Source organism: Ixodes scapularis, unplaced genomic scaffold, assembly GCF_016920785.2.
Source record: "Ixodes scapularis isolate PalLabHiFi unplaced genomic scaffold, ASM1692078v2 PGA_scaffold5__190_contigs__length_132052651, whole genome shotgun sequence".
Taxonomy (NCBI): domain Eukaryota; kingdom Metazoa; phylum Arthropoda; class Arachnida; order Ixodida; family Ixodidae; genus Ixodes; species Ixodes scapularis.
In genome coordinates this window covers 61136926-61160930 of record NW_024609880.1, presented here as the reverse complement: position 1 = coordinate 61160930, position 24005 = coordinate 61136926, and the positions used below count along the sequence as shown (strand labels likewise).

The window sequence follows — 24005 nt, the reverse complement described above, 5'->3', positions numbered from 1 at the left end:
CACATTCCGAATAATATTCAATATCAAACTGCGTATGCGATGCAAAGAAACCTTAGTTGAAACAAGAGTGCCACCTCCCAACTTTTGCCCTGTACAAAAATAGTCTCTATCTCGTCGATATACCGTGCAACCGGAGTTGAAGTAATTTGTGACTGATATACCATCCCAAATCCAGAATTTAGAGATACAATTGATGTCATAATTTGAGTGTAATAAATTGTTCATAAACTCATCGGCCTTATATCGCAAGCTTCTACAATTTAAAAACTAACAGTTTGCGCCCCTTTTTGGTTTTTACCTCGTCTACAGTATGAACTCAAAAGCTGTCGAGTGGTCCGAAGAACTGATGCAATAAGCCACCTTCCGGCCAAGCTTCGAGGTTGTTGGTTGCATTGAATACTGACTCGTCACCTGCGAGGTGGACGAAGAACACGTGCCAAATCTTGTTAAGATTTTCAAAACGATAACTTGTTTCCCTCTATCAAAGGCTCAATTAGCGCCTGAACATAATCAACACTCGTATCCGGATAAAGCATAGATGAAAAAAGTGATAATTGGTGATTTACCCGAGGAACAGCGATCACCTTACTTTGCTTAGCAGCTTCTGTTGACGGCTTTGCTCGTCATCAGGGCTTTTTTATGGTGACATCATCGTCGAAAGTTCCTGCAGCTTCAGCATCATTCGAAGGACTTGATTACACACTCAGACTACCTTGAATCGCTTGTGGAACTGCGTTGGGAAGTGTAGAAGTCGGTCGAGAATTTGACACGGACGCTGATGCAACATTTGACAGTGCGGGGATGGACGCGTTAAAGGTTGATGAAGATGACTGGAGTTGCATTTGTTCATAAACACTTTTACGGAAATGAAGCCCCTCAAAGTGAAGGCTGTTGTTATCCGCTCAAGGGCACTTGAGCTCAGCCGTCACAATGTCCAGTTTGCAGGCCATGGTTTCCAAAAGGCGTAGTACGTTGGGTGGAACGGAGCTGCCAGCGAGCGACTTCGACGGTTCAGCGAACGGCACTGGAGCAGGAACTTCCCCTCCACTACGAGTAGCGGCGTCATTACCCAGTGACATGCTGCTTCTTTGGATACAGCCGGAGCACTTGAAATCACTCGTGTCACTTTGAATGAAGGTATTGTACTCTGCGGTGCCAATTTTCAAAAACTTACAATGAAAACGGCGATTGCAACCCGCCGCGCACACCAGAAACTGTTGCTTGCCGTAGAAGCCGCAGTTTAGATGCCGAGCGATGCGTCTCAGTTCTCAACCTTATTATTGTTATTTAACTAAAGCTTGATTTGAAACAAGCTTTCCAGCATAGATCTAAAGGCGGGTTGCATAATTTTGACCTTGTTTTTATGCATGCGTAGGCCACATCAGATCAGAGTTTATTTGCTCAAAGATATCCCAATTGGCATACATTACATGAAGGGGGGGGGGGAGAATGAATACAACATTCAATGCACAAAAATAAAAGGTAAACAGCAAAACAACAACAAAAAAATGAACTTATCACACCTTACAAATGGGAATAACAAATGTCGTGAAATTTATTGGCATCAGTGTCATGGCCGATGTGAGGTTTTAGAGCGCAGCTCTTAGGGGCCCGTTTCCAGCCTGAGCGGCGTCGGCGTCGCCGTTGGCGTCGCCGTTGGCGTCGCCGTCGGCGTCGCCGTCGGCGTCGGCGTCGGCGTCGGCGTCGGCGCAACCGCGCCCCTCCCTCCTCCTCCTCCCCCTCTTCCTCCCCTCCTCCTCCTCTTCCTCCCCATCCTTCTCCTCCTCCCCTCATTGTGTAGTATGGTCCGGGCGGGTCGCGCGACCTCGGGGGGAGGGGGTCACATGACCCGTTTCCAGCCTGTGCGGCGTCGGCGTCGGCGTTGGCGTCGGCGTCGCCCCTCCCCCTCCCCCTCCTCCTCCTCCCCCTCCTCTCCCGCCAAGGTCACGTGACCCCGGGGGGTGACTCCCCTCCCCCCGCCGGTCACGTAACGGCCCGCCCAAAGTCATGTGATCCCGTCCCCTCGAGGTCACGTGACCCCCCGGACCTCTGCCCTCCTCCTCCTCCCCCTCCTCCTCCTCCCCTCATTGTCTAGTATGGTTCGGGGGGGGTCACGTGACCTCGGGTGGAGGGGGTCACATGACTTCAGCGGGGGGTCACGTGGCCACTCCTCCTCCTCAAGAGCTGCGCTCCAATTCGGCGTTACAGGAAGTTGTAAACGGCTTTCACTTTTTTTTTTCCATATTTTCCTAAATAGGATATGTCTCCCATCATCTTGACATTCACTCATTTGCTTACCACATAATTTCTTTTAGCCAATGTTTTAATATGACTGCGTTGATTTATTTTATGTGGGCCGGTTTCTCTTTACATTACCTAAATATTGGCTTAAACCGACATTTGGTTAGTTTTTATGTAGTTTCCGTGTTTTCAATATGATTGCCTGTCAGCGCGATATTTTATTAAAATGGGCTCAAACTAGCCAAATTGACTATGGGCCCAAATCGTCTTCCAGTAAGTTGTAACATGCATAGATTCTAATAAAAGAAACATTAATTGATTGAATAAAACACTAAACACACAAGTTGTACATGTGCTCCAGGCACCATATATTCATACGGGACTCTTCAGAGTCCTGTGGCGACGCTTGAGGACTTTACTTAATAGTCATTTATACTTTCCAATATGTGAAAAATGACTTGATGGTTCCTGCTTTCTATAGCTAGGCCATTCTAATAATCTCCTTCTGCGCGGTTACATCTTTATTACAGGACTGCGGACCGCGTTCTGAGAATGTGCAGGGAGTTCTGATCTGTTGAATATCATATTCCGCGTATGAATCTGCAGTTCAGTGACTCGACACTTTTTTGCCTCGCTGTTAAATGTTTAAGAAGTGTATATGGTCAGGTCGATCTCGGATTGATCGGCGCAAAGACTCTCCTGGAAGCAGGGGGACTTGGTTGAACCTCTTGGGATAGAGGTCCCACGTCATATTTCATATTTGAGTCACGCTTCGTTCTAACTGCGCAGCAAGTAATCTTGCTAAACTCCCCCTACATTCGCGCTTTTCTTAACTTCATTTTTGTTTGGGAAAACCGAAAGTCTAATAACTAGAAACAATGACATTTACACTCGAGGGTTCCCGGTTTTTACTAATAGAAACAGCGAAAAGGAACGGTGAAGTCGATAGCGCGCGCACCCTTCTTTAGTTCAATGTGTCTTTCCTTCGACCCGGTCATGGGTTAAGGCTTGGTTAACACCATAGCATACTGTTGTTTTTCATTGTTGTAAACCTTTTTAATGTTGCGCTATTTGTTTGCTGTTGTATGTGCGAATGCATATGATGCACCCCACTTCTACTTGGGCCTTCAATGGCCTGTAGTGTCCTCTAAATAAAAATGAAGTATGTCTTGTTCCGCTGAGACGCATTAAGAGATGGCGTCTCGTTCACGTGCACAGTAAAGCTTTCTGATCACGCCCAAATTGACTTTGGCCTTGAATTTACGGAATCTAAAATTCTGAAACCTGCTTAAATAGTTCGCTGGGCTTTACTTCGAAATATATTTGAGCGTGTGCATGCTTCGTTTCGAGACTATATTTTCTAGCTTTTCTTCAATTTGCGCGACCGGTGGCTTGACGTTCGATTGTGAAGTATTTTTCAAAACAAAACGAGCACGGAGACTGCTGAAGGACAAGGGAAGACGTCATTCCCTCTGAAGTTTATTTTGTTTATTTCGTGCGTCTTTGGTTTCAAGTTTGGGTAATGTTGAGTTTCCGCAGCTCTTTTTCGCCCACTTTGTTGAAGATGGCGGTCATGAGAGGGTTTTTGGGTCCGCAGATTCCTCGAAAGTCGTCAAGATCGTTGTTGAAGACCATGACCCCACGGTACCCTTCCCCGATGATGAAATCCATCTGTAGATCAATTAGATATCATAAATAGCCCTTATGAGAGCCATCACTCTAAAAAAAAAAAAAACTTTTGTGAGTTTACTTTTTTGCAGAAGACGGAGAGAGCCAACGCTGGAGTTCAATAAACGGACCAGAAAAATAAAGCTCAGCATACGATTATATAAAAAAGGACATATACTTGGGTACATTAAGCATGACGTTTCCCTTCATCATTGTTCCTGTGCATATCGTCCTTTAGGGATCTAATCGTATTCTAAGTTTCACCATTCGTTGAAACTCTTCCGTTTTTTTCTTTTTGCCGTGATTGACTGCCTCCGTGCACTGCACAAATTTGAACTCAAAAGATTCTTTTTAGAGTCATGTAGAATAAATTCAGCAAATACGCCTGATAAATGTCACACTTTCTTTGCACAATATCCCCTTCTTAGTTTGAAGCCCAAATTGGCTTGGTGAGTTAGATGTACTACACCGAGCGGATCTGTAAACGGTGAACTCGACGCGAGGAATCGGCATAGAATGTGGTGAACCCAAACCCGTGAGTTTGGGGGATAGCCCCGCAGCAATGCTTTCGTTTATCAGGTGCGCTGTAGCAAGACAAGAAAAAGCACGGCCTCCACGCCCTGCGCGAAAAGAGAAGTAAGGGCCATTCTAAGCAGGTCTTGGGAGATTTGGGTTTTCTTTATGAACAAAACGTTGGTCAATATTGCGTTAGGAACGCAGAAGCTATCTTTGACGCGGGCTTACGCTTTTCACCAGCGATGAGTGGCCAGGTAAGTGATTTGATTCAAATTTTATCTATAGAATTGTTTGTGAACTTGGTTAGGAATTTGGTCTTTTTATCTCTATTTCTTCACCCAACTAGACAGATTTCTGTCTAAGTTGTTTTCGTTCCACACTCTCTCCTCGTGCTGTATTGCATTTAACTCCTCTCGTGGGTCATTGCAGCTTCTTATCTAGGAGATGGAAGGGGATTAAATATGGAACTGTTCCCGGACATCTTGAAACAGAACACCGAAAGACTAAAATGAAGCTCCGGAACCGCAAGAAAGTCCCCAGGAATAGACTACACTGTCGATCCCACTGGCAGCTGACCTGCCGTGGGATGGCCAGTGGCGGAGCTTAACCGAGCTACCGTTTGCACCGACCGAAGCGACAATCCCGGGAGTCCCTCCCCCTGCCCCCCCCCCCCCCCCCCCTCTCCTGCGGCGTTGTTTTGCTGAAACTTCTGATTGTTGCGTCTGCTTCACTGCTCATTCTACTACTAAAACTATCCATTAAAGCTCTAAATTAGTTCTCTCTCCACAGAGGTTCCTCGGCCTGACAGCCGTCAGAGTGTGGCTAAAAGGCGTTTTGTTTTCTAAACGCTAGCCCCGTCACGCTGAAAGCAAAAATCATAATTTAGATTCGGGAAATATATGACCAAGATTAAGCGAGGACGTGGTTTCCGAGCTCAGCGCTATCTGAGAGAAGAAAATGAAGCTATGGCAAGGCTATGCTGATAAGGCGCGCCAGAGTAACATTTCAGTAACAGTATTTTTTTTGACGCGGCAGCGTTAAGGAGCTTGTATCGCAAAAAAGCTGGCGTCGGTGGTGTTGTGAGGGGAAAATCCCAATTGGTCGATGGGGTAATGACGTCACAGCCACATGACCTCGCGCGGGAATTTCAAACAACCCACAACGCTTACGTGAAACTTGATGTCACGCGTCGAATGAAAGTTGATACAAATACATGACATGTAACGCTAATTAAAGGTCGCCGCGTGTCTCAAGTGATTTCATTTTATAAAGTAATTTATTGGCCTTAAAAAAATTGAAGAATTTTAGGCTTCATTCGAACCAACGACCCCTCCGTTGCGAGCTAGGCTGACTAGGCCATGTCCGCCGCACTTTCAACACACTGGTGGGAAGAGTATAAGACGCGAAGGATAAAGTGATGTGAACGGGGCCCGATAACGCAACCGTGTTCTACTCTTAAAGGCGAAGCTTGAGCCTGCTCCAAGTTTTGCAGTCATCCTCTGCTTGGCCCGTCCATTGTGTCTAATTCGTCGCTGATTTTGGCACTGTGTTCCGTTTCATTTTAAGTGCGCTCGTTATTTTTGTGCGTTTTCTATCACCGACTGAATCAATCACGCACATTCATTCTGCGTGTGATTGGTCTAGCCGTTGAAAGAAAGCACAAAAAAGACAAGAATCGCCGTTACGATGCACTTTTAGCGCTGCATAATTATCTCTATCGCACCTTAACTTGGACTCCGGTCCGACTTGACGTGAAACGGAGTATATGACATGACCATTTGGCAGGTAAGGCGGAAGAAGCTCACGCGCATTTCAGATGACTTCATAATTAGTTTGACGAAACATGTAACGCTCGAATATAAAAAGAAAACAAAAGTTCACCCGAACAAGAAACACCAAAACCCTTTTAAACCTGTCGCTCGTTGCTTCCTCTCGCCTTTTATTGCGGAGTGCCGTAAGCTCGGTGTACAACCAGCGCCGGAAAGGTTTACTCAGCAACAGCCAGTTGGTCAGGTAAGCGGCGGGTAGCGATGACAAAAGTTGAACAGCCACTGAAGCACACCGGTCGTGTGCGTCATATAGCACTGGAAGCTAAAACCCCCTGCTGGAAGCCTTGGAAGCCTGGCCCTCGCTTGGACTTTATCGTGTTTTCCGCGACCGTCCAATCACCATACCATAAACTCCATAATCGCAGGAAACTGCGATAATTCGGCTTGAGAATAATGCGTGTGCACGCAATCTTTTTATTTTTTTGGTTGGAAAAATATGATAGTAATATTTTCACTTGCCTTGTTGGATACACTTTCCTCGTCCTCGTATCCAATCCACTGGTCCCCATGGTAGGCGTACGGGCACTTGGCTTCTTGGTCAAACACCCGGGTCCATGCACCGGACTTGATATTTGGACATATCTAAGAAGGAAGGCCACGAGAAATGGCGATTATGTCTCCGCCATGGAAAACCCCCTCCGAACAATCTCTTATGAATCAGCATAGCTGTATGAAACTCGGTCGAGTTTACACTGCCTACTATTACTGTCCCCGTTTGTTTTGCCCATGTATGCTTTGGACTATCTTGCTCAGTTTTCATTTCTTTAGCCAACACAAATTCGTTTTTTTTTTCTGTACTCGTTTTCTTGTGTTTCTTGCTCAGTGCACTGTTTTTCCTATATTCTTCTTTTTTTTTTTGACACGAAAGCAAGCTGAAGGATGTGGGAAACGGTAAGTGTAGCCGGCCTTAGTACGAGTGGTACCCAAAATAACTTGATGTTCGAAGTTATTTTTTTCTTTTCTAAAGGCTCGGAGGTACCCGTACACGGTTTTCAATACAAATATACTATCTTAGCATGTGTAAAAACTTAACTACGCACTATGAAGATACCTTCAAACGAGCGAATCGTCAATAGGCGCGATAAGAAAATTATTTTACTGTTGCCAAAAGGGAAAATATACAGTATAGATGCCGACAGAAAGGAAAAAAAAAGGATGGCAATGCAAATCATGCAAAGATGCAAGCGAGCTGAACAAGAATAACGATAATATTGTCTGGAAAATGGGGACAAAGGGCAAACACAAATGAATGAATGACGAAAGCTATCTAAATATTGAGTTTATCTGCTGCTTCATTGTATATTATTTTCATTGCTGCTCCATGTATCTTATTAAAAATGATATGATGTTACCAGCCGATCAGTGATCATGACACGGCTATGTGTCATAATCATGCATATGTCGGCTTGTGATCAGGCGTAGAAAATAACGCCATGAATTCAAATTTCAGACAAAAGCGACCTCAAACCCATTGTAAAGCATCTAGCTCACTGGAGCCGTGGAGCAGGATTGCTGAATAATACGACAAAAACTGGAAGTGTGTGGACGACTTGAGGGTATTTAAGGCAGGCCAACAGTACCTCGTAGTATCCCATGAGCTCGTGTGAGTTGACGTAGGGTCCGGCTTCAGCCCGGCTGGTGGCCTTGATACGTGCCTTGACTCCGTGCTTGGCGGGATCTCGCAGGACGTAAGTTCTTCCGTAGAATGCTATCCCCAGCATGAGTTTGTCCTTTGGTGCGCCCAGGTTGACAAGGCGCCTCATTCCTTCCGACTGGGATGATGAAGAAAAGCATCATGATCCCTCATTTGGATCAAATCGAAAAAAAAAAAGAAAAAGATAAGCGCACAAGGATCGATTGAACGGGCTAGGCAGATCTGTAGATTAAATACTGCTTGTACAATCAAATGAAATACTATTACCGTAGTCACTCGAAAGTAGTTCGACCTTTTTTTATAGAACAATACTGCTTGTAAACGTTCCTACAGAGTACAAAGGTTAACGATCAGCGATATGATTCTGGCTACCTGAACGTCACTTTCGTGAGTGTTGCAGAATAGGTTTCGGGTTTGAGTAAAATGTTAGCTTTGCAATGGATGTGCAGCGATTGAACGCGCCGCATCGGACATACGTGGTAATTTTATTTACTTTTTTAAAGGAAAAGGTCGATTTATTTTTGGGCATACACGGTACTAGCACTATATTGGCGCTACGCAAACGTTTGTAGATGTTTTAGCGGTGACGAAGGAAATGTTCTGAAAGAATATGCATCACAGACAATACAATGGTAAATGGTGGGCTAAAAGACGAAGGGGAAACCGTTGATCGCTTTTTCAGACGGGAGAGAATGGTTCGTCGATTTTACAGAGAGGTTTTTAAGTCAGCATCAGCGCCAGAAATGCAATCTGGAACCGCAAGCTACAGTCGGCATTCCACTCTCAACTCCAGAGTCTCGCCCGCTCATTAGGAGTGGTGCTGTCACCGAATTACAGATAACATCCCACTCCGTAGGCTCAATCGCTGAAGTCCTCTTTTCGTGTGATTGTCTCACCTCCTCCTTTACAGATCATAACAGTGATCACAAAGGAAGAGTTCGCTACAGCTGTTTCAGCTCTACCTTTCGTGTGTTTGTTTTGTCTCGTAGCGTCTAAACTTTCCAAAGCTTGGAGATTTATGTTGGAATTCTCAGTGTGTCGTTGTTATTATTACTTATACGCCGCAGACAATAAAAAAATGTATGAGTTACACAGCTGAAGCCTAGGGCTTTTCATTTTGACAACTAATATCTAATGACAGAAAAAAACCTTGGGGTTTTGAGGCGCTGTTTAATGGAACAGGTTACTTGATTGATTGCTTGGTCAGGCTTTGTTAGATGAAAATGTTTGCGTTTTAATTAGACATATAAATGACGAGTTGAAACGAAGGATAAGAATGTCATGTCTTCTCACGAGTATAGCAATTTTGATACCAGCTCACCTTACCTGCCGTTGTCATAATTTAGATATGTTTGTTTGGTTTAAGTCACGGTTCATATTGCAGCTGTTTATCTGCACTGATGAATGCGGTTCGTTCTTACTGTTTAGCGAGCTATATATTGCAAAACTGCCTCTCCTAGATTAAAAATATGATAAAACATCGAACACAAAAAACCGTTTACTTACATTTCAAACGAAACCAATTATACCGTCATGGTTTTTCGCGCGTCTCTTTAAGGGACATGCATTCTATAGAAAATTGTTTTTGATGGCATATTGCTTCTTGGGGTTTTGTCAATAAAAATGGCAACTTCTAGACGGCAAGACGTCGTAGTACAGTGAGAGCAATAGAAATACACGGGAGCCATTTTCTCTTGGTAGGAGGGAAGGGGAGGGGGGGGGGGGTTGATCCTCTGGTTTCCACCATGTCCATGAAACTTGACCAATGAAAATAGTTCATTGCGTGGAGATTCTGAACGTTACTATTATTGCTATTTTAGGCGCGTTGTGCATTACGTTCTTTGTTCTTTGGGTGTAGGAGAAGTAATACAGCAATTAATGTTTGAAAACGCCGTCTGCCAGTGCCCCTCGTGTCAGCTCCACGACGCATAAAGAGGGGCGTGCCACGATTTTTGATTTTATTTTTAATAACGAAATCCTCCACCCATGACTGTAGATTTGTTATTTTTAGGATGCTTAGAGCCCGTAGATTGAGCTATCATCATAAATAGACGATCTCAGTCCCCACTTGAGTGCCTCTTTAAGCTTTAATATTAGGAGTTTTTCAGTCGCTATAGCCATTTAAAAATTGCACAGGCAAAAGGTGAGGTGTGGTTGGCGCTAGGCAATGCAAAAACAAAGAAAATATAGTGTTAAAGCCTACGAATTGTTTTTATCTGTTACTGCACTCTTATTTCGCAAATACATGCTCAGCGAATCATTACAAAGCAATTAAGCGAGTTTTGATACAATTGTGGCATTATTGTATTTGACTATAATTTATAATGAGTGATTCGTAATTGATTCGACAATTTTAGTTTCTGGAAGACGTCTCCCGGGTTGCACGCACAAAAACGCCTCACATAGCACAAGCTTGGCAACCCTAGAAGCCCAACTACTTTCTCCCAATAGAGTTTAGGTCCAAGGCCTTAGTTAGTGCCATTTTACTTGCATTTGGCGTTTTCATGGCTCATCTCTGGCTCGCCAGATAATTGCCGAGGTGCAGCACTTGAGCCGAAGACATAAAGCATAAATCTGGCACTTGTTTTGCTTTTTAGGCCTAAGGTTGCCGCATGAAAACCAAACAACCAGAAGTGACAACTAAAACTCTTGCACTTGTTTGGCAATTTAGGCCCAAAGATACCAGATGACAGCCAAACTACAGAGAAGTGAAGCCATACTTGGCCACTTGTTTGGTGATTAGGACCAATATACACAGACTCTGGCCAGAGAAGGATAAATTTGGCTGTACCCTGGCTTCCTCGGGATTTTTATAGCACTTAAATGCCAGACAAAAAAAAAAACAAAAAAAAAACTAAAACATTTTAGCTAAAGAACGTGATTCAAACATCTGATCAAAGCAATTTAGTCGTTACAATTTTGCCGCAGTATAATTTATCTTTGCCGCCCTATCTCGCGTTTACCCAAGTAGAATTATTTTAAATACACTTAAATTGTCCATCACATATGTGTCTTTATCAGAGGAAGAATGCCGAGCTCGAGTCAAGTCACAATGATATTTATTGGTATATCTTCGTGGTTACAGTCAAACACACAGGAAGGATTATCCTTAGAAGTAGCTGGCAGACGTTAGTTCTGTAGAAGCAGCATTTTTCATAACGTCATTGAAGTTCCTCTCGAATATATACTGCCAATAAATAACTACCGTTTTAGTACTTGTAATTATTTTTGAAGACTTAATATGACAAAGGTAGTTTGAAGTTTAATTATTCGAGGCAAGGTGCGTTTGTCTGTTGTATTTCATTAAGAGATTTTTGTCGAATGGATTGTTACATTCGTCAAACGTCGAATGAATTTCGTTCCACTAATTATAAGATATTTAGTACGGTACGTGCCTCCAAAATACTTAGAATATTTCCTGTGACTATTGTTGATACAAATAGCAATCTATTAGATATAAGATTAGGATGCAATTCAATGCAAACGTGCAAGCAAGCTGGACAGATTGACGAAGATAATCCCTGGAGAAGGGGAACAAGAGGGAGAAAGGGCATTCACAAATCTCCAAACACAGCTAGGTGACTGGTGCGTGGCCGAAAAAAATCCGCCTGCTCCGGGAATCAAACCCGGGACCTCTCCATTTCCAGTGGAGCGCTCTACCAACTGAGCTAACCAGGGGTTAGACGTCAGTAGAGCAAACAGAAAAGGCAAGCCTTTCACCCTTGTTGGGTGTTAGACTGGTGGCAGCCGATAAAATCTGTTTGCTCTACTGACGTTTAACCCCTGCTTAGCTCCGTGCCGCCCTGTTATAATTGATTAAAAGTGCCGCCCTGAAGTTTTTGGTCAAGTGTGGTGCAGAAGGAATAAATACAAATAAAAATGACTGCCCTGTTATAAATACCCGGCTGCATCTTTTTTGAATTCATCACTGGGAAGCCAGTGTGATCAAAATTGCTTAATAATCCAAAAAGTAAAAAAAAAAAAAAAAAAAAAAAAAAATTAAAAATTACTTATGTATTTGTTTTTCTGTAATGCGAAAGTAGGGCGCAGCGCTCCAGGTATTTCGATTTTGCGATATTCCGTGGTACAGAATTTGAAATATATATATACATATATATATATATATACACACACGAGGAGGGTACGGTCTAACACCCTACAATGCAACGCGCGCGGTGTTTGGTTTGACGTGAAACGTTCTTTGGCAAGTTGCTCCGGATTTAGTGAAGCCGTATTTCGTGAAGCAGTGGCCTGTGACGTCAGATGACGTCCCAGTTTCCCCGCTAAATTTAGCGGAAAAATTGACGTCACGTGACCTCAACACCAATTCAGTTCCCCCCCCCCCCCCCCCCCCCCCCAAATTTAACGGGAAAAACGACGTCACATGATTTCGTGCCACCAAACTTTTGCCCAAATTCAGTTTCCCTGCTTGATTTAGCGGGAAAATTGACATCACGTGATCTCAACACCAATTCAGTTTCTCCGCTAAATTTAGCGGGGAAAATGATGACACATCTCTTCACGTCACAGTTTTCTCGCCAAATAGCGGGAAACTTGACGTCACTGGATCTCAAGAGCAATTAATTTTCCCTGCTGAATTTAGAGGCAATAATGATGTCATATTACTTCATGTCACGTGGCATATACACAAATTCAGTTTCCTCACTAAATTTATCGAGAAAGTTTAGTCAAATGACCTCAACACCAATTCAATTTCCCGCTAAATTTAACGGGAAACTGAATTGGTGTACAGATCTGTGACGTCCCATAATGCAACGCGCGCCGTCGACACCGACACCGGCGCGAACGCTGATGCCACTATATGCGGGAATGGGCGCGGAAGGGCTACACTGGAATATTATTTTTCGGCAGGGACGGGTTGGGGAGGGGGGGGGGGGGGCCTCGACCCATATTACTCCCCCTTAAAAAAGAAAGAACAGTTGCGTACGCCGCTGGCATGAAGTCAGTGAAAAATTTAGGAAAGAAAAGTGTGTGGTATACCTATACGTAATTTGCAATAAATATACTTTGCCTATCTTTGTTATTTGGCGTGTTTCTTTCTAGATGTTGTTGCAATGCCCGAGTCCCACAAGAGCGACAAACAGAAACAAACGTCAGTGACAAACCTCAAACCAAAGTCTTTCGCAATTTCACAGGCATTGTAGAATAAAGGAGGCTATTCTCAAACACGAGCATCATGTACGCGAGGGTATCTTTGGCAGGCTCGCAATCGTTCGTGCTTACTTCATGAGCACCGAACGACTGAACGCCTGCCAAAGGTATCATCGCGAGCATGCTGCATGTGTTTTAGGCTTGCCGCTGTCGTTTGTTTCTGTTTGTCGCTCTAGTGAGACTCGGGCATAACTGTTTTGACAAAACAAATGTTGCGAGATCAGTATCTGAAATGTATGGATAAGTAACTGAATAACTCAACAAGAAAAAGAGAGTGTGGTACACTCATACGCACAATGGTCAGTCCCTGGAAGAACCTCGAATCAGAAGCCCTCTTGTAGAGGATGCTGTGCATATCCGTGAACCGGTTCCAGGGCCCACGGAGGTCGTAGGCGAGGACATTGAACCAATCGACGTTTCTGCACGTACCAGGAAAACGGCTGTTTACCATCCCCGCAGTTCTGACAGGGCGGCGTTAAATATTACCCCAGCTCGCTATTCTACCCAAACGCAAAGCAGCAACATCTAAGAGAAAGATAAGGAAGCTTTTAAAAGGCATTCCCTAGGGGAAGAAGAGCTCAGCCACTTTTGCCGATAGCGCTACCCGGAAGTCCTGGATGCCAACCGCCCTGCTTAGTAAGGGCCTCGGTTAAGGTCACGTTGCCATTATCGGAAAGATGAGCGCTGCTATGTGATGTAACATTCGGCTGATGTGTGGTTTTCGTTTGAAAGCACGAGCTGCATACGACGAGCAAGTGTTCCAAAATGCGTCTTTGACGCGTTGCAGCGCAAAGAGGACCATGCCAATCAGAAGGAAACATAGCGCACAGGGAATGTGCGATGACGAGGCAACCAAGCGAGTGCCGTCATTGATTGAGGCCAAGGGGAAACAAAAGCATGTGGGCGCGTTTGGGTGCTAAAGAAACGTGCGAGGTGCGTATGGAGCAGACGAACTTGCACGCCCTATTTGAGACTAATTGGTAAGTGTCAAGAACAAAAACATAAGTACTTGTCTTTTTGTTTTGGGAATATTACTACGGAATCTGAAATTCAGTCGTGCAGATAGGATTTAACTCGATATCCTTCCGAACCACCATACTTTGCCGTAAATGAAGACGGGAGCAGACGTCTTTAAAAATAAATGTTTTTAGAAAAAATGAGATGAACTCACCGAAACACCCGGAATCCATTCGAAAGTTCAATCACTCCACTATTTTAGTTTAGCTTATCCAGCGAGGATGGTGAATATTAAAGCTGCAGTCGTAAGGCAGTCTCATTCGACCAAAAACCTAACACCCGGGTGGGATTCTGCTAGCGGACGCCCGGCGGAGGACTGAGGATTCATTTCGACCATCTACGGATCCTTTGACGTGCAACCGAAAGCTCGGTTACACGGCGCCATCTCCAGAATAAGCCACCGCCACATTGCGGAAACCTCGCCCGTGTTTCGAACTCGCTACCTGGGGCTCCGTAGGCCGGCGTATTGCCCCGGAGCCACCGAAGCTGCCTTTCGATAAGGTGGATATCACTGTTTGTTACTGGAAAAGTTGCATGTTTTGAATATTGATTCAGATGTTTTTTTCTTTTCTGGATTGGCAACTACTTTTATGATCGAAAACAGCCTGTGAATTTGAGTGGTCATGGTACATCTGGAGTCCGAGAGGGCTCGACTCGGTCTTGTGTCCTCTTCTTTTTTTGACTAACATAAATGATATTTGCTTAAATGTTTCTTCGCGTCTTAAACTATTCCCCGATGACGTTGTTCTTTACAGAACAATTAAGGATGATGATGATTACTTTAAACTTCAATTAGACATAAATCGAGTATCAAACTGGCGCAGTGACTGGCTCATGAAACTTATTGCAAGTAAATCTAAAATGGTAAGGCTTTCGAGAAAAAGAAAACTAACGGAGGACATGCGCTATAATATTAACAACGGACACAGCAAAATAACTTACTCAGTTCGTTATCTCGGCGTTACATCTTCAAGTGACTTGTCATGGAACAGTCATATCAATAAAATTACAGAGGATGCAAACAGTATGTTGGGATTCTTTTGTTGTAATTTCCAGTGTTGCCCTTCAGAGCTAAAGAAACTTTGTTTTTATTTTGTCATTTCAATGCTCGAATATGTGTGCATAGTTTTGCACCCAAGAACAAAATGTCTTTTTGATAAACTAGAACGAGTGCAAAGTCACTGTAAAAGATTTGCCCTAAATAATTATACGTTCAAAGCGAGCGTCACAAATATGAAATCGCCATTGAAATGGAAACTGTTGTCCTGTAGAAGAAAGGACCTCAAACTAAAATTTGTTTACTCTTTTTACAGTGATGCAACCCGTATTGCTAGAGACAATTCTATTCGAAGTCCATTTTACGTGTCAGAAATAGCAATCGTTAAGTCTTGTTGTGAATCCTTTTTTTTGTTTTGTTCGTATAGCATTTGAATTGAATGTGATCAAACAGAATGTGTTCCCACCCGTATTTTCGACCGCCAGGTTTTTTGATAGCCTCTCCCTGCAATAGTGCGTCGAAGTCGCTGCGGGTATCCATATATAAATAAATGAATGAATGAATGAATGAATGAATGAATGAATAAATAAATAAATAAATAAATAAATAAATAAACGTACTTCAACGTATTGCAACATACTGCGCAAACTGTGTTCAGGTTTGCACTGCGTTTGAAGTCAAGTGCGACCGCTGTCGATGCACCAAAAAGTGCGTCGTCGCGGCGCTCATTGCCTTTAATCGTTTTCCATCAGCAACTACACAAATCACTCGCAATGACTCGGCCGCGCTATACGGCGCTTTTCTCCGCAGGCGCGAGATTCAGGTAGCCGCTGATAGCAAAAGCGACAAAGACGAACGCTGTAACGATGCACTGTTGACTCAGCTGCTTGATCGGCTCCCATCGGATCGTAGGCGTCGGCTGCGATTTGGATTTTACGTGAAACGGAGGAGGAGACGCACTATGTACATAAGACCCTCGTCATTCGCCAGAGTTGCCTCCCTGCAGACGATTCATTTTCTTAGTGGTTGTCGCTTTCAATGCACGCTTTCACCCAAGGTTGCCTTCTAGGGCCCTGAGATTCACCGTGTCAGTCGTGGAATGTCGTAGCCGTCCTCCAGGTAGTTCTCCTCAACGGGGACTGCCGCCGTCAGGAACAAGGGATGGGGATCGAAAGCTGCCTTCAATTCCTGAAAATCGGAGCCGAGAAAAGGTATAAGTTATGTGCCGTTCCGATATTTTCAAAACTCAAAAAAAAAAAGTCTGTGGACAATAAATTACTTCTTATAGGTTGTGAATGCGAAAGATGGGGGTCGTTGTTCCGCTCCCTTAGTTCATCTGCGGCGTACTGGCGTGGACGGCCACGTTCCGCTACTGCCGAGGTAGCGGCCGACGGCGGAGCGCTTGCTCTCGTGAACTTGTCGCGCTGCGCTGAGCTCGGCAGTGCCATCTCTACGGAGTTTGCCCGTACGGGCTTTGCAGCTAGACTCACACCTCTTACCGGCGGCCGGCCCGTTGCGTGCGCTGCGACGCCATGGAGACGGCTTTTCTGGTGGCGTTCCTTAGAATTACGCCGCGCGAGAGCCAGTGGGAGCCTCGTTCCTTGAAACTATGACGCGCGCAATAGAGGAGCCTATCATTCAGATTTCTGCTACAGACGACAGGCTTCGCTCCACTGGGACAGGAGAAAGTGCCGTTTGGCGTGGCTTCAAAAGCTGATGACGTCGGGGTCGCTCCATTTGCAGTTAATGCTTTACCATCAGAAGGGGGAGAACTCAAGAAAACCAGCGTTGGTTTTCCTGAAGCATTATGAGTTATAAACGATCATACACAGCTGAAAATTTCAGTCTCCAAGTGCCCTTTCGTCCGGTGACAAGCTTTTTTTTATCTATTTACTGATACTGCTCAAGTGTGAAATTGTACGTGACAAACCGGTGCGGCGGCTCAAGGGTATTCGTCACCAATATTTTGGTTTGGCTATTGGAACCCACTGTTCGCCACCGGGACACGGGATGGCGTCACATGCTTCGGAGACTGCGCAGAGCGATCGGAAGATTCAAAGAACAGGAGAAACACACTCTCGCCCGGTCCTAGGCAGCGGCGCCATGCCAACGTACGCCGTACCTCAAACGTAAAAATTTGTCCATTCGTATTTTCTATAAACCTTTCATGATGTTAAGACTGTGAATATATTTAGCAGGTGTTTCAGCGCTGACCGGACTGACCTAAAAACAAGCAGCGTGTTTCGAGAATAATGCAGTGAATGCGAAGGTGCGAGCGAATTAGAAAAGAATAATGATAATAATTCCTGGAGAGGCGGAACAAGGGAGACAAATGACAAACACTAATCTCCAAACACAAATACTAAACTAATGCGCGACGCAAAAAAAAAAAAAAAAATTCCGCCTGGTTTTTTTTTTTTGAATTAGGGTCTTCTCGATTTCTAGTTGAGAGGTCGTGGTTCAATACGAGAACGAGGTGCGTTTTTTTCAGTCGCGCATCACTCACCTGGCCGTATTCGGAGATTTACGTTCGTTCTTTCTCTCCATTCTCTCCCCTCTCCGAAAATTATTATCATTATCAGCATGGTAATCATTTCTTATAAATTCTTCGTTATATCATGACGGGGGAAAATGCACGAATAAGAAACAACCGCGTAATGCTATGAAGAGAAAAAACAAAGTAGACTGGATTTGTAGAAGTACAGTACATGCACTAGGCGCTTTTATAATAGAATAGCTGCAAAATATTCTCGAAGAAAAGTCAGCACATGGTTCCTGCGGATAACATAAAAATGCGGTGTACCTTAATCAGTTGTACGAAGTTTTCCTTGTCGTCCGATGTTCCACCCCGAGGTTCGTAGCCCGGGTACTTCCAGATGATCTCGAGGCCGTCGAAACCGTAGCGAAGCATCCAGTCCAGTGCGCTGTTGACAAACTTTGTTCTTCTTTCGGGCTCTTTCGCCATATCAGAAAACACCTTGCCGCCTAGATCCCAGCCACCAACGGCGAGCATTGTTTTCAGGAACAAGTGCTGAGTCTTCAGATCGGTGAAGTTCCTGTACAATGCTGAAATCAATTCACGGCAGACCTTCAGGTTTGTGTAGAGGGAAACAGAAAGGACGAGGTAATTCTGTGGCAGTTGTAAAGCGTCTCCACAGACTCGTGCGTGGTTTTATCTGATGTAATCTGACTTTCCAATCGGTTTCTAGATATTTGTGATGGGACAAGCATGTATAAGCTTGTTTTCATCGCCATTGCATACCCTTAGAAATACCAATTGTACGGTAAAAAAAAACAACACAGAAACAAACAAACATTGCGTAAAAAAAAGCAAAAAAACAGTAACAACCAAATCAGCAACGAGTCACTAAACGCTGAGTTTTCACCCAAATGTAGTACTTGTAATGGGTACCAGATGCCAAAGATTCAGAGGTTCTTGATTTGAATTCAAAAGATGAAACCCATTTGCTAATATTTTAAACATATAAATGTATGCAACGCATCTCGTCAATTATGGAGATGAATGGTGTCTACTACGGGGAACGGGCCCCGATTTTTAAATCAAAATGTTAAAAAATCGCCTAAAATGTATTATTTAGGAAACGGGAATTTCACGAGCCTTGGCATCTGGTCCCAAATGCTAGCGCTACTTTTTGGCAGAGACTTTGCGTTTGTCGAAGCTTAGTGTATATTTCTGGCGGCAAAAACGCGGTTCTAGGTTCTTCCGAACACTCGGTATATAGAGAATTTCTGGGCCCTCTTGAAAACTGATTTTTCAAGCGTGACTCGGAACTTACTTTCATCTTGCTTATACTCTGGAATCATGCTCTTGAGTTCCCAAGTGCGATCGTCGATGCCAGCGAACGCGAGGACCACGAAGGTGCAGTAGTCCAGGGGAACATCCTCCACCTTGTAGTTCATCGGTGCCGGTCGACTGATGGCCCAGCCGTAGTAGTAGCAGACGACGGGGACCTGGAACTTGTTCCTGGGAATCGTGATTCCCTTGGTGGCATCGGAGCCTACGTATGGTCAATATCGTATGTTAAACCTACTGTACTAAACCATACTCAGACACTGCACTCTAAATAAAGACAAACATTTTTACTTTCTATGGAGCATGGAAACAGTCAATCACGGTAACACTTTATATATCATAACGAATTACGAATACATAATATGTTTATTGTTTATGTTTATTCTTATTTTCAGTGACCCACCAACAGCTTGACGCCTCCTTAGTGGTGCACTTATTCCTGATTAGACCTGATTAGACCTATATGATTAGACCTGAACAGTTCGACGTGCGTAGGGACAATAAGTGAGTGAAATCTGATGTCATTGTCCTCGTGGATTCACTCTTTTGGTCTAATCGTATTTCAACCTCCATTCGCTGGGATCCTCCTTCTCGAATTCGCTGCCTCATGTTCGACAAGAAATCGCACGCAGAGTCCTTCATTTAGAGTGTGGACTCCTCTTTATTGCTATAGTCTGACAAAAACTGGAGGACCGCTTCCTCAGCGAAATTGCGCAGCCTCCACCTTAACACCATTTTTAGGGAGGTGAGTATGACCTAAGCTTCCTCTTGGTACCGAAAAGCTCAAAGCACCGAATGTTAGGCCCCGAAGTGTCACCACAACGAAGAATGTGAAGGCTTGCCATAGCTCTCCTCCCCATCGCGTCCTTGTTTCTTGTGCAGTGTGGATTTGTTTTCTAAACTTTCTGGGAGAAAAATTTCATGAAGCTATATATCCCGTTGCTATAGGCGCTTTACACAGGCGCCAAATTACATCCGCCATTGCTGACCTTCTCTTGTCTTTCCCAGATGCCGAGCCACTAAAGCGTGCCTTGACAAGCCTTCAGAAAGGCCAATGCTGTGGAGAAGGGCACAGTAGAACCTAAAATGGCAATAACCTGCCCTGCTGTGGTAATGATGAAGTGAAGTAAATGTAATAGGAGGAAACAAGAACTGAAGGTCGGTTATGGCGGCGCCCATGCACAGCTGCTGCAAAGCGTCTATAGCCTGGCAAAAACAGGAGACCGCAGTTGGTGCTACGATCGGACACAGTGAATCAGGCAGCGCCGAAAGTGCATTGTCAAGGCACTCGTTCTTTTTGTGGGTTTGCTATAGCAGGCTATACGAATCAAGCGCAAAAAGAAAGCGCAGGACCGCGGCAAATTCATTGCGCGTGTTTTAGTTTAGTGGGTGGTGGCAAACGAACAAAGACAACGTGAGCCGCAACAACACCCTTTTGGCATTGCTTGATTGTCTCCCTTGGCTTATAGCGTTCTTTGTGATTGTTCCTTACAGTGAAAGGAAGCGCATGCGGAGCGCAAGTTTGTCTGCGTTTTGCGCAGAAGTTGCGATAATGTCAAAACGACGAGCTCTTATTGACTGATTGAAAAATATAGTGGTAGACCTCGAGGGATCTAGCATTACACTCTACCCAGTATCCTTTCAATTACAGCCAATCGGAGCTCAGCGTCATTCTGACGTCACCGCGACTCCTTCGCAAGAAGCAGACGACTTGCTTTCCGCATAGCGAGGTATTATGGTTGCATCAATCGGATCTGGAAAGTTATATTCTGTTTTGTTTTGCAATTTGGTATTTTTTTAAAAATTTTGATTCCATTTTTTGATAGCGGAGTAAATATATTGACGTGGCGATTTAAAAAAAAATACTAATATAATGGGATGGTGTGTAGGTCAGTTTAATTCGTACTGTCACTTACTACACTCGTTGAACGAATTATCGCGAGTCTTGAGGCTGGATTGTTTGACGCTGTTACACGTCGTTGCGAAAATTTTTGCACGGATTGTTTATACGTTCGGTCGCTGTTTATGACCCATCTGTTTAAAAACGAATATTCAAAAAAAAAAAAATTAAATAAACAAGCTTTTGTTAATCGCACTCTGTCTCCAACAAATTGTTGGAGACAGAGATCAGAGTTCGTGCTTTTATTGGCCGACTTGCCCTCTCCCAGGGGCCGTGCACCCGGGGGCCCCGGTAGTTGCCCAGGTGTGCCGTGGTTGACGTAAATAAATGTAAATGTTGCTCATTTTGTTCTGTCATCCATGTCTTCATAGTTGCATATCCATGAGTACCTTGAAAGTAGCTAAGTTACTCGGCCGAAGTAACTGTAACTGCAACGCGTTACTTTTATCTTTAAGTAACTGTAACTGTACCTTAAATACATTGTTAGGAAAGTAACTGTAACTGTAATTAAATACTTTTAAAAAGTAACTTATTCAAGACTGGTGTTGAATTGTTCGCGTCACCCGAAGATGGCTCATACGAGTGAAGTGTCGGCTGACACTCGTATCAGCTGGCGTGGCGCTAGGACGGCGGTAGGGTCAGCGCTACTTATTTTTCTTTCTCTTATTTTTCACAGCGTAGCAAACCAGCCCAAAGCGCTGGCTGACCTCGCTATTTCCTTTTCAACAAATGCGTATTCTCTCTACCTCTCTCTCTTCTTTTTTTTTTCATCTCTTTCCTAAACTTAATTTGCTTCCCGTTTGTGATTTTTTTCTTCTTTATCTTCCCTTTATAGTACAGCTCATTCATGCATCAGTGGTTTTCCTCTTTTCTCTGTGGTGCGTGTTTCATTCCTGATTCCTTTTTATTTCACAATACATCAGCTGTAAGTAAGCGCTCTGCGATCTCCTCTCTTTCTCCCTGCTTGTTTGCTGTTTTTAATATTACGACCTCTGAAGAACTAGCTCAACTCTCCACCTTACTGAAATCAACAACATCGCATTTATGCTGTCAACAAGAATGTATAAGCAACATGCTGCTGGTCGCACCATCCTTCACTCATTTTTTTATTATAATTTTTGCATAGAAATTCGCAACTTTTAACACAATGATTATATTTATATGCTACGAAATAGGTAAAAAGTTTCTTCTTCGAGATCAACAGCCGAAAGCAGATCCGAAGATATGTGCGCCGTCTGTGAGTAAGTTTCAACCAAAGAGTTTGCTTGCATTTTTTGTTTTCCCCTTGTTCATTCAAAGCATGTCATTATTCTCTTTAATTTTGTTTAGGAAATGTACGTCGACTCAATTTAAGCGTGATAATGTAATACAAATTTCTACTCTGATGGAATTCGGGAGTATTGAATTAGTTGTGAATGACCAAAACGCATGAGTTCGCCTGGTGATACTTTTAACGATTTTTTTTAGTGTTTGCTCGCATACACTGACATTTAAAGAAATACTTGCAATATTGTTGTAGTACTCTCACATCTAAGTCTAGAAACACCTTTGTGGGGCGCATAATAAAAGTGCATCTTAGGCTGGCTGGCTCTTCATGCATATGGAATTCGGGACTATTCAATTAGTTGTGAATGACTAAAGCGCATGCATTCGCCTGGTGATACTTTTAACAATTTTTTTTAAATGTTTGCTCGCATACACTGACATTTAAAGAAATAATTGCGATATTGGTACAGTACTGCCACATCTAAATCTAAAAACACCTTTGTGGGGATGCATAATAAAAGTGCATCTTAGGCTGGCTGGCTGGCTCACGGTGCGTAGAAAAAAAAAAAAAAAAAAAACAACAGGGCAAGCGATGCCATTATAACAAGGACAACCGCTTTTGTTGTCGGTTCTCGTATTTTGGACCTTGTCATTCCGCTCTGTCCATAGCTCATAAAAAAAAAAAAGCGTACTCAGACACAACCCCTTTTTAGGCGGTGTACTCACGTGATGGCCCTAAAAAGAAAAATGAGTAGATAAATAGCTTTTGCATATTGGGGTAAAACTGACAAGCGCCGAGGTTTGCGCGTCACCTCACCTTTTACCACGGCTGACACATCGCGTACAAAGCAGGCCAACAGCAGGACCAGGGCCGACGTCCAGAGCCGCGCTGCAACCATCTCGAGGCTCAGGGCACGCACGTCCACCGTCCTGGGACCTCCCGACACGACTGCGTCGAGCCCCGCAAGCTCTTTGGTCGACTAGCGAAGTGGTGCTGTAATCTGAGTGCGGACTGTTGCTTTATAAATAAAAAAAAATTCCCAAATAAAAAAAAAAAAAAATGCTAAAACGATGATTAACAGGGTACAGCGCAAGTCTTCAAGATTTGGCGCGTCTTTCCGAAAGCGTGGCGAGTGCGTTGCGCGAGATTGCTGCAAACATGCGCAAGCGGAACGTTCCTCTATGGAGGGTGGTATTAGTTTCTCAGCAGGAAGTTTTTTCCTTCTCCCCCTCTTGGGAGCGTAACCGGCTCTGCGCCTATGCTCCGTTCAACTCCAAGCTGACCTTGGGGTGGAGTCCACGTGCTCGTTGAACCAATCGCACGTCTATCTTTCGCCAGGTGACCACGTACCCCCGCTCATAATTACGTGAAGAGAGCGGTCGTCAGGTCACGCGACGAAATGGAGGCGGTCAATTGGTTTGCGAGCTCGTAGCTTCCACCGAACTGTCAGCTTAGGGGTGTATGGAGGACAACCGATGTTGGCTTGGAAGACCCGCGTGCTCTGCGGTCTTGGGTTCTTGACCTCCACGCGGGTTGTCCTTTCTTTCGCGGGTAATGCGACCCCGTAATTTGATGCTGTCCGGACGACTGGTCGTAAAATGTTTTGATGATTCTTTTCAAGGTTGAATGGGAAAGTCCGATGGATGTTGTTTAAGGCAAAGTTATTTCGACGTCACTTCCAGTTTCTCGCAGGCGCTTGCCTCTCGTTTGTCTAGACCACCCACAGCCTTGGCGCAATGATGGATGGTCCAATTTTTCGCCAATCTCTTTCCCTTTCTCTTATCCTGATTTTGATAAAATTAATTCAACAATCACTCTCTCCCCTCTTCGTCCACAATATGACTACGGCTGCACTTGTCAACTTACCTCACTCTCCATATATATATATATATATATAATATTTTTTGACGATAACAGAATTGCATTTCAT

General features: G+C 44.1%; 1 protein-coding gene and 1 non-coding gene across 2 annotated transcripts; both read right to left on the bottom strand.

The window, feature by feature from the left end:
• Positions 1 to 3677: 3677 nt before the first annotated feature.
• Positions 3678 to 23327, bottom strand: LOC8025025 (endochitinase). Its single transcript, XM_040211769.2, has 8 exons — positions 22892 to 23327; positions 18892 to 19113; positions 17898 to 18160; positions 16179 to 16282; positions 13376 to 13499; positions 7835 to 8026; positions 6714 to 6836; positions 3678 to 3912 (listed from the first exon to the last, which is right to left on the bottom strand). The coding sequence occupies exons 1-8, from the start codon at positions 22971 to 22973 to the stop codon at positions 3751 to 3753; spliced, it is 1272 nt and encodes a 423-aa protein (XP_040067703.1). The 5' UTR covers positions 22974 to 23327; the 3' UTR covers positions 3678 to 3750.
• Trnaf-gaa lies at positions 11514 to 11586 on the bottom strand. Its single transcript has one exon. It is a non-coding gene; the product is annotated as a tRNA-Ser (tRNA).
• Positions 23328 to 24005: the final 678 nt, after the last annotated feature.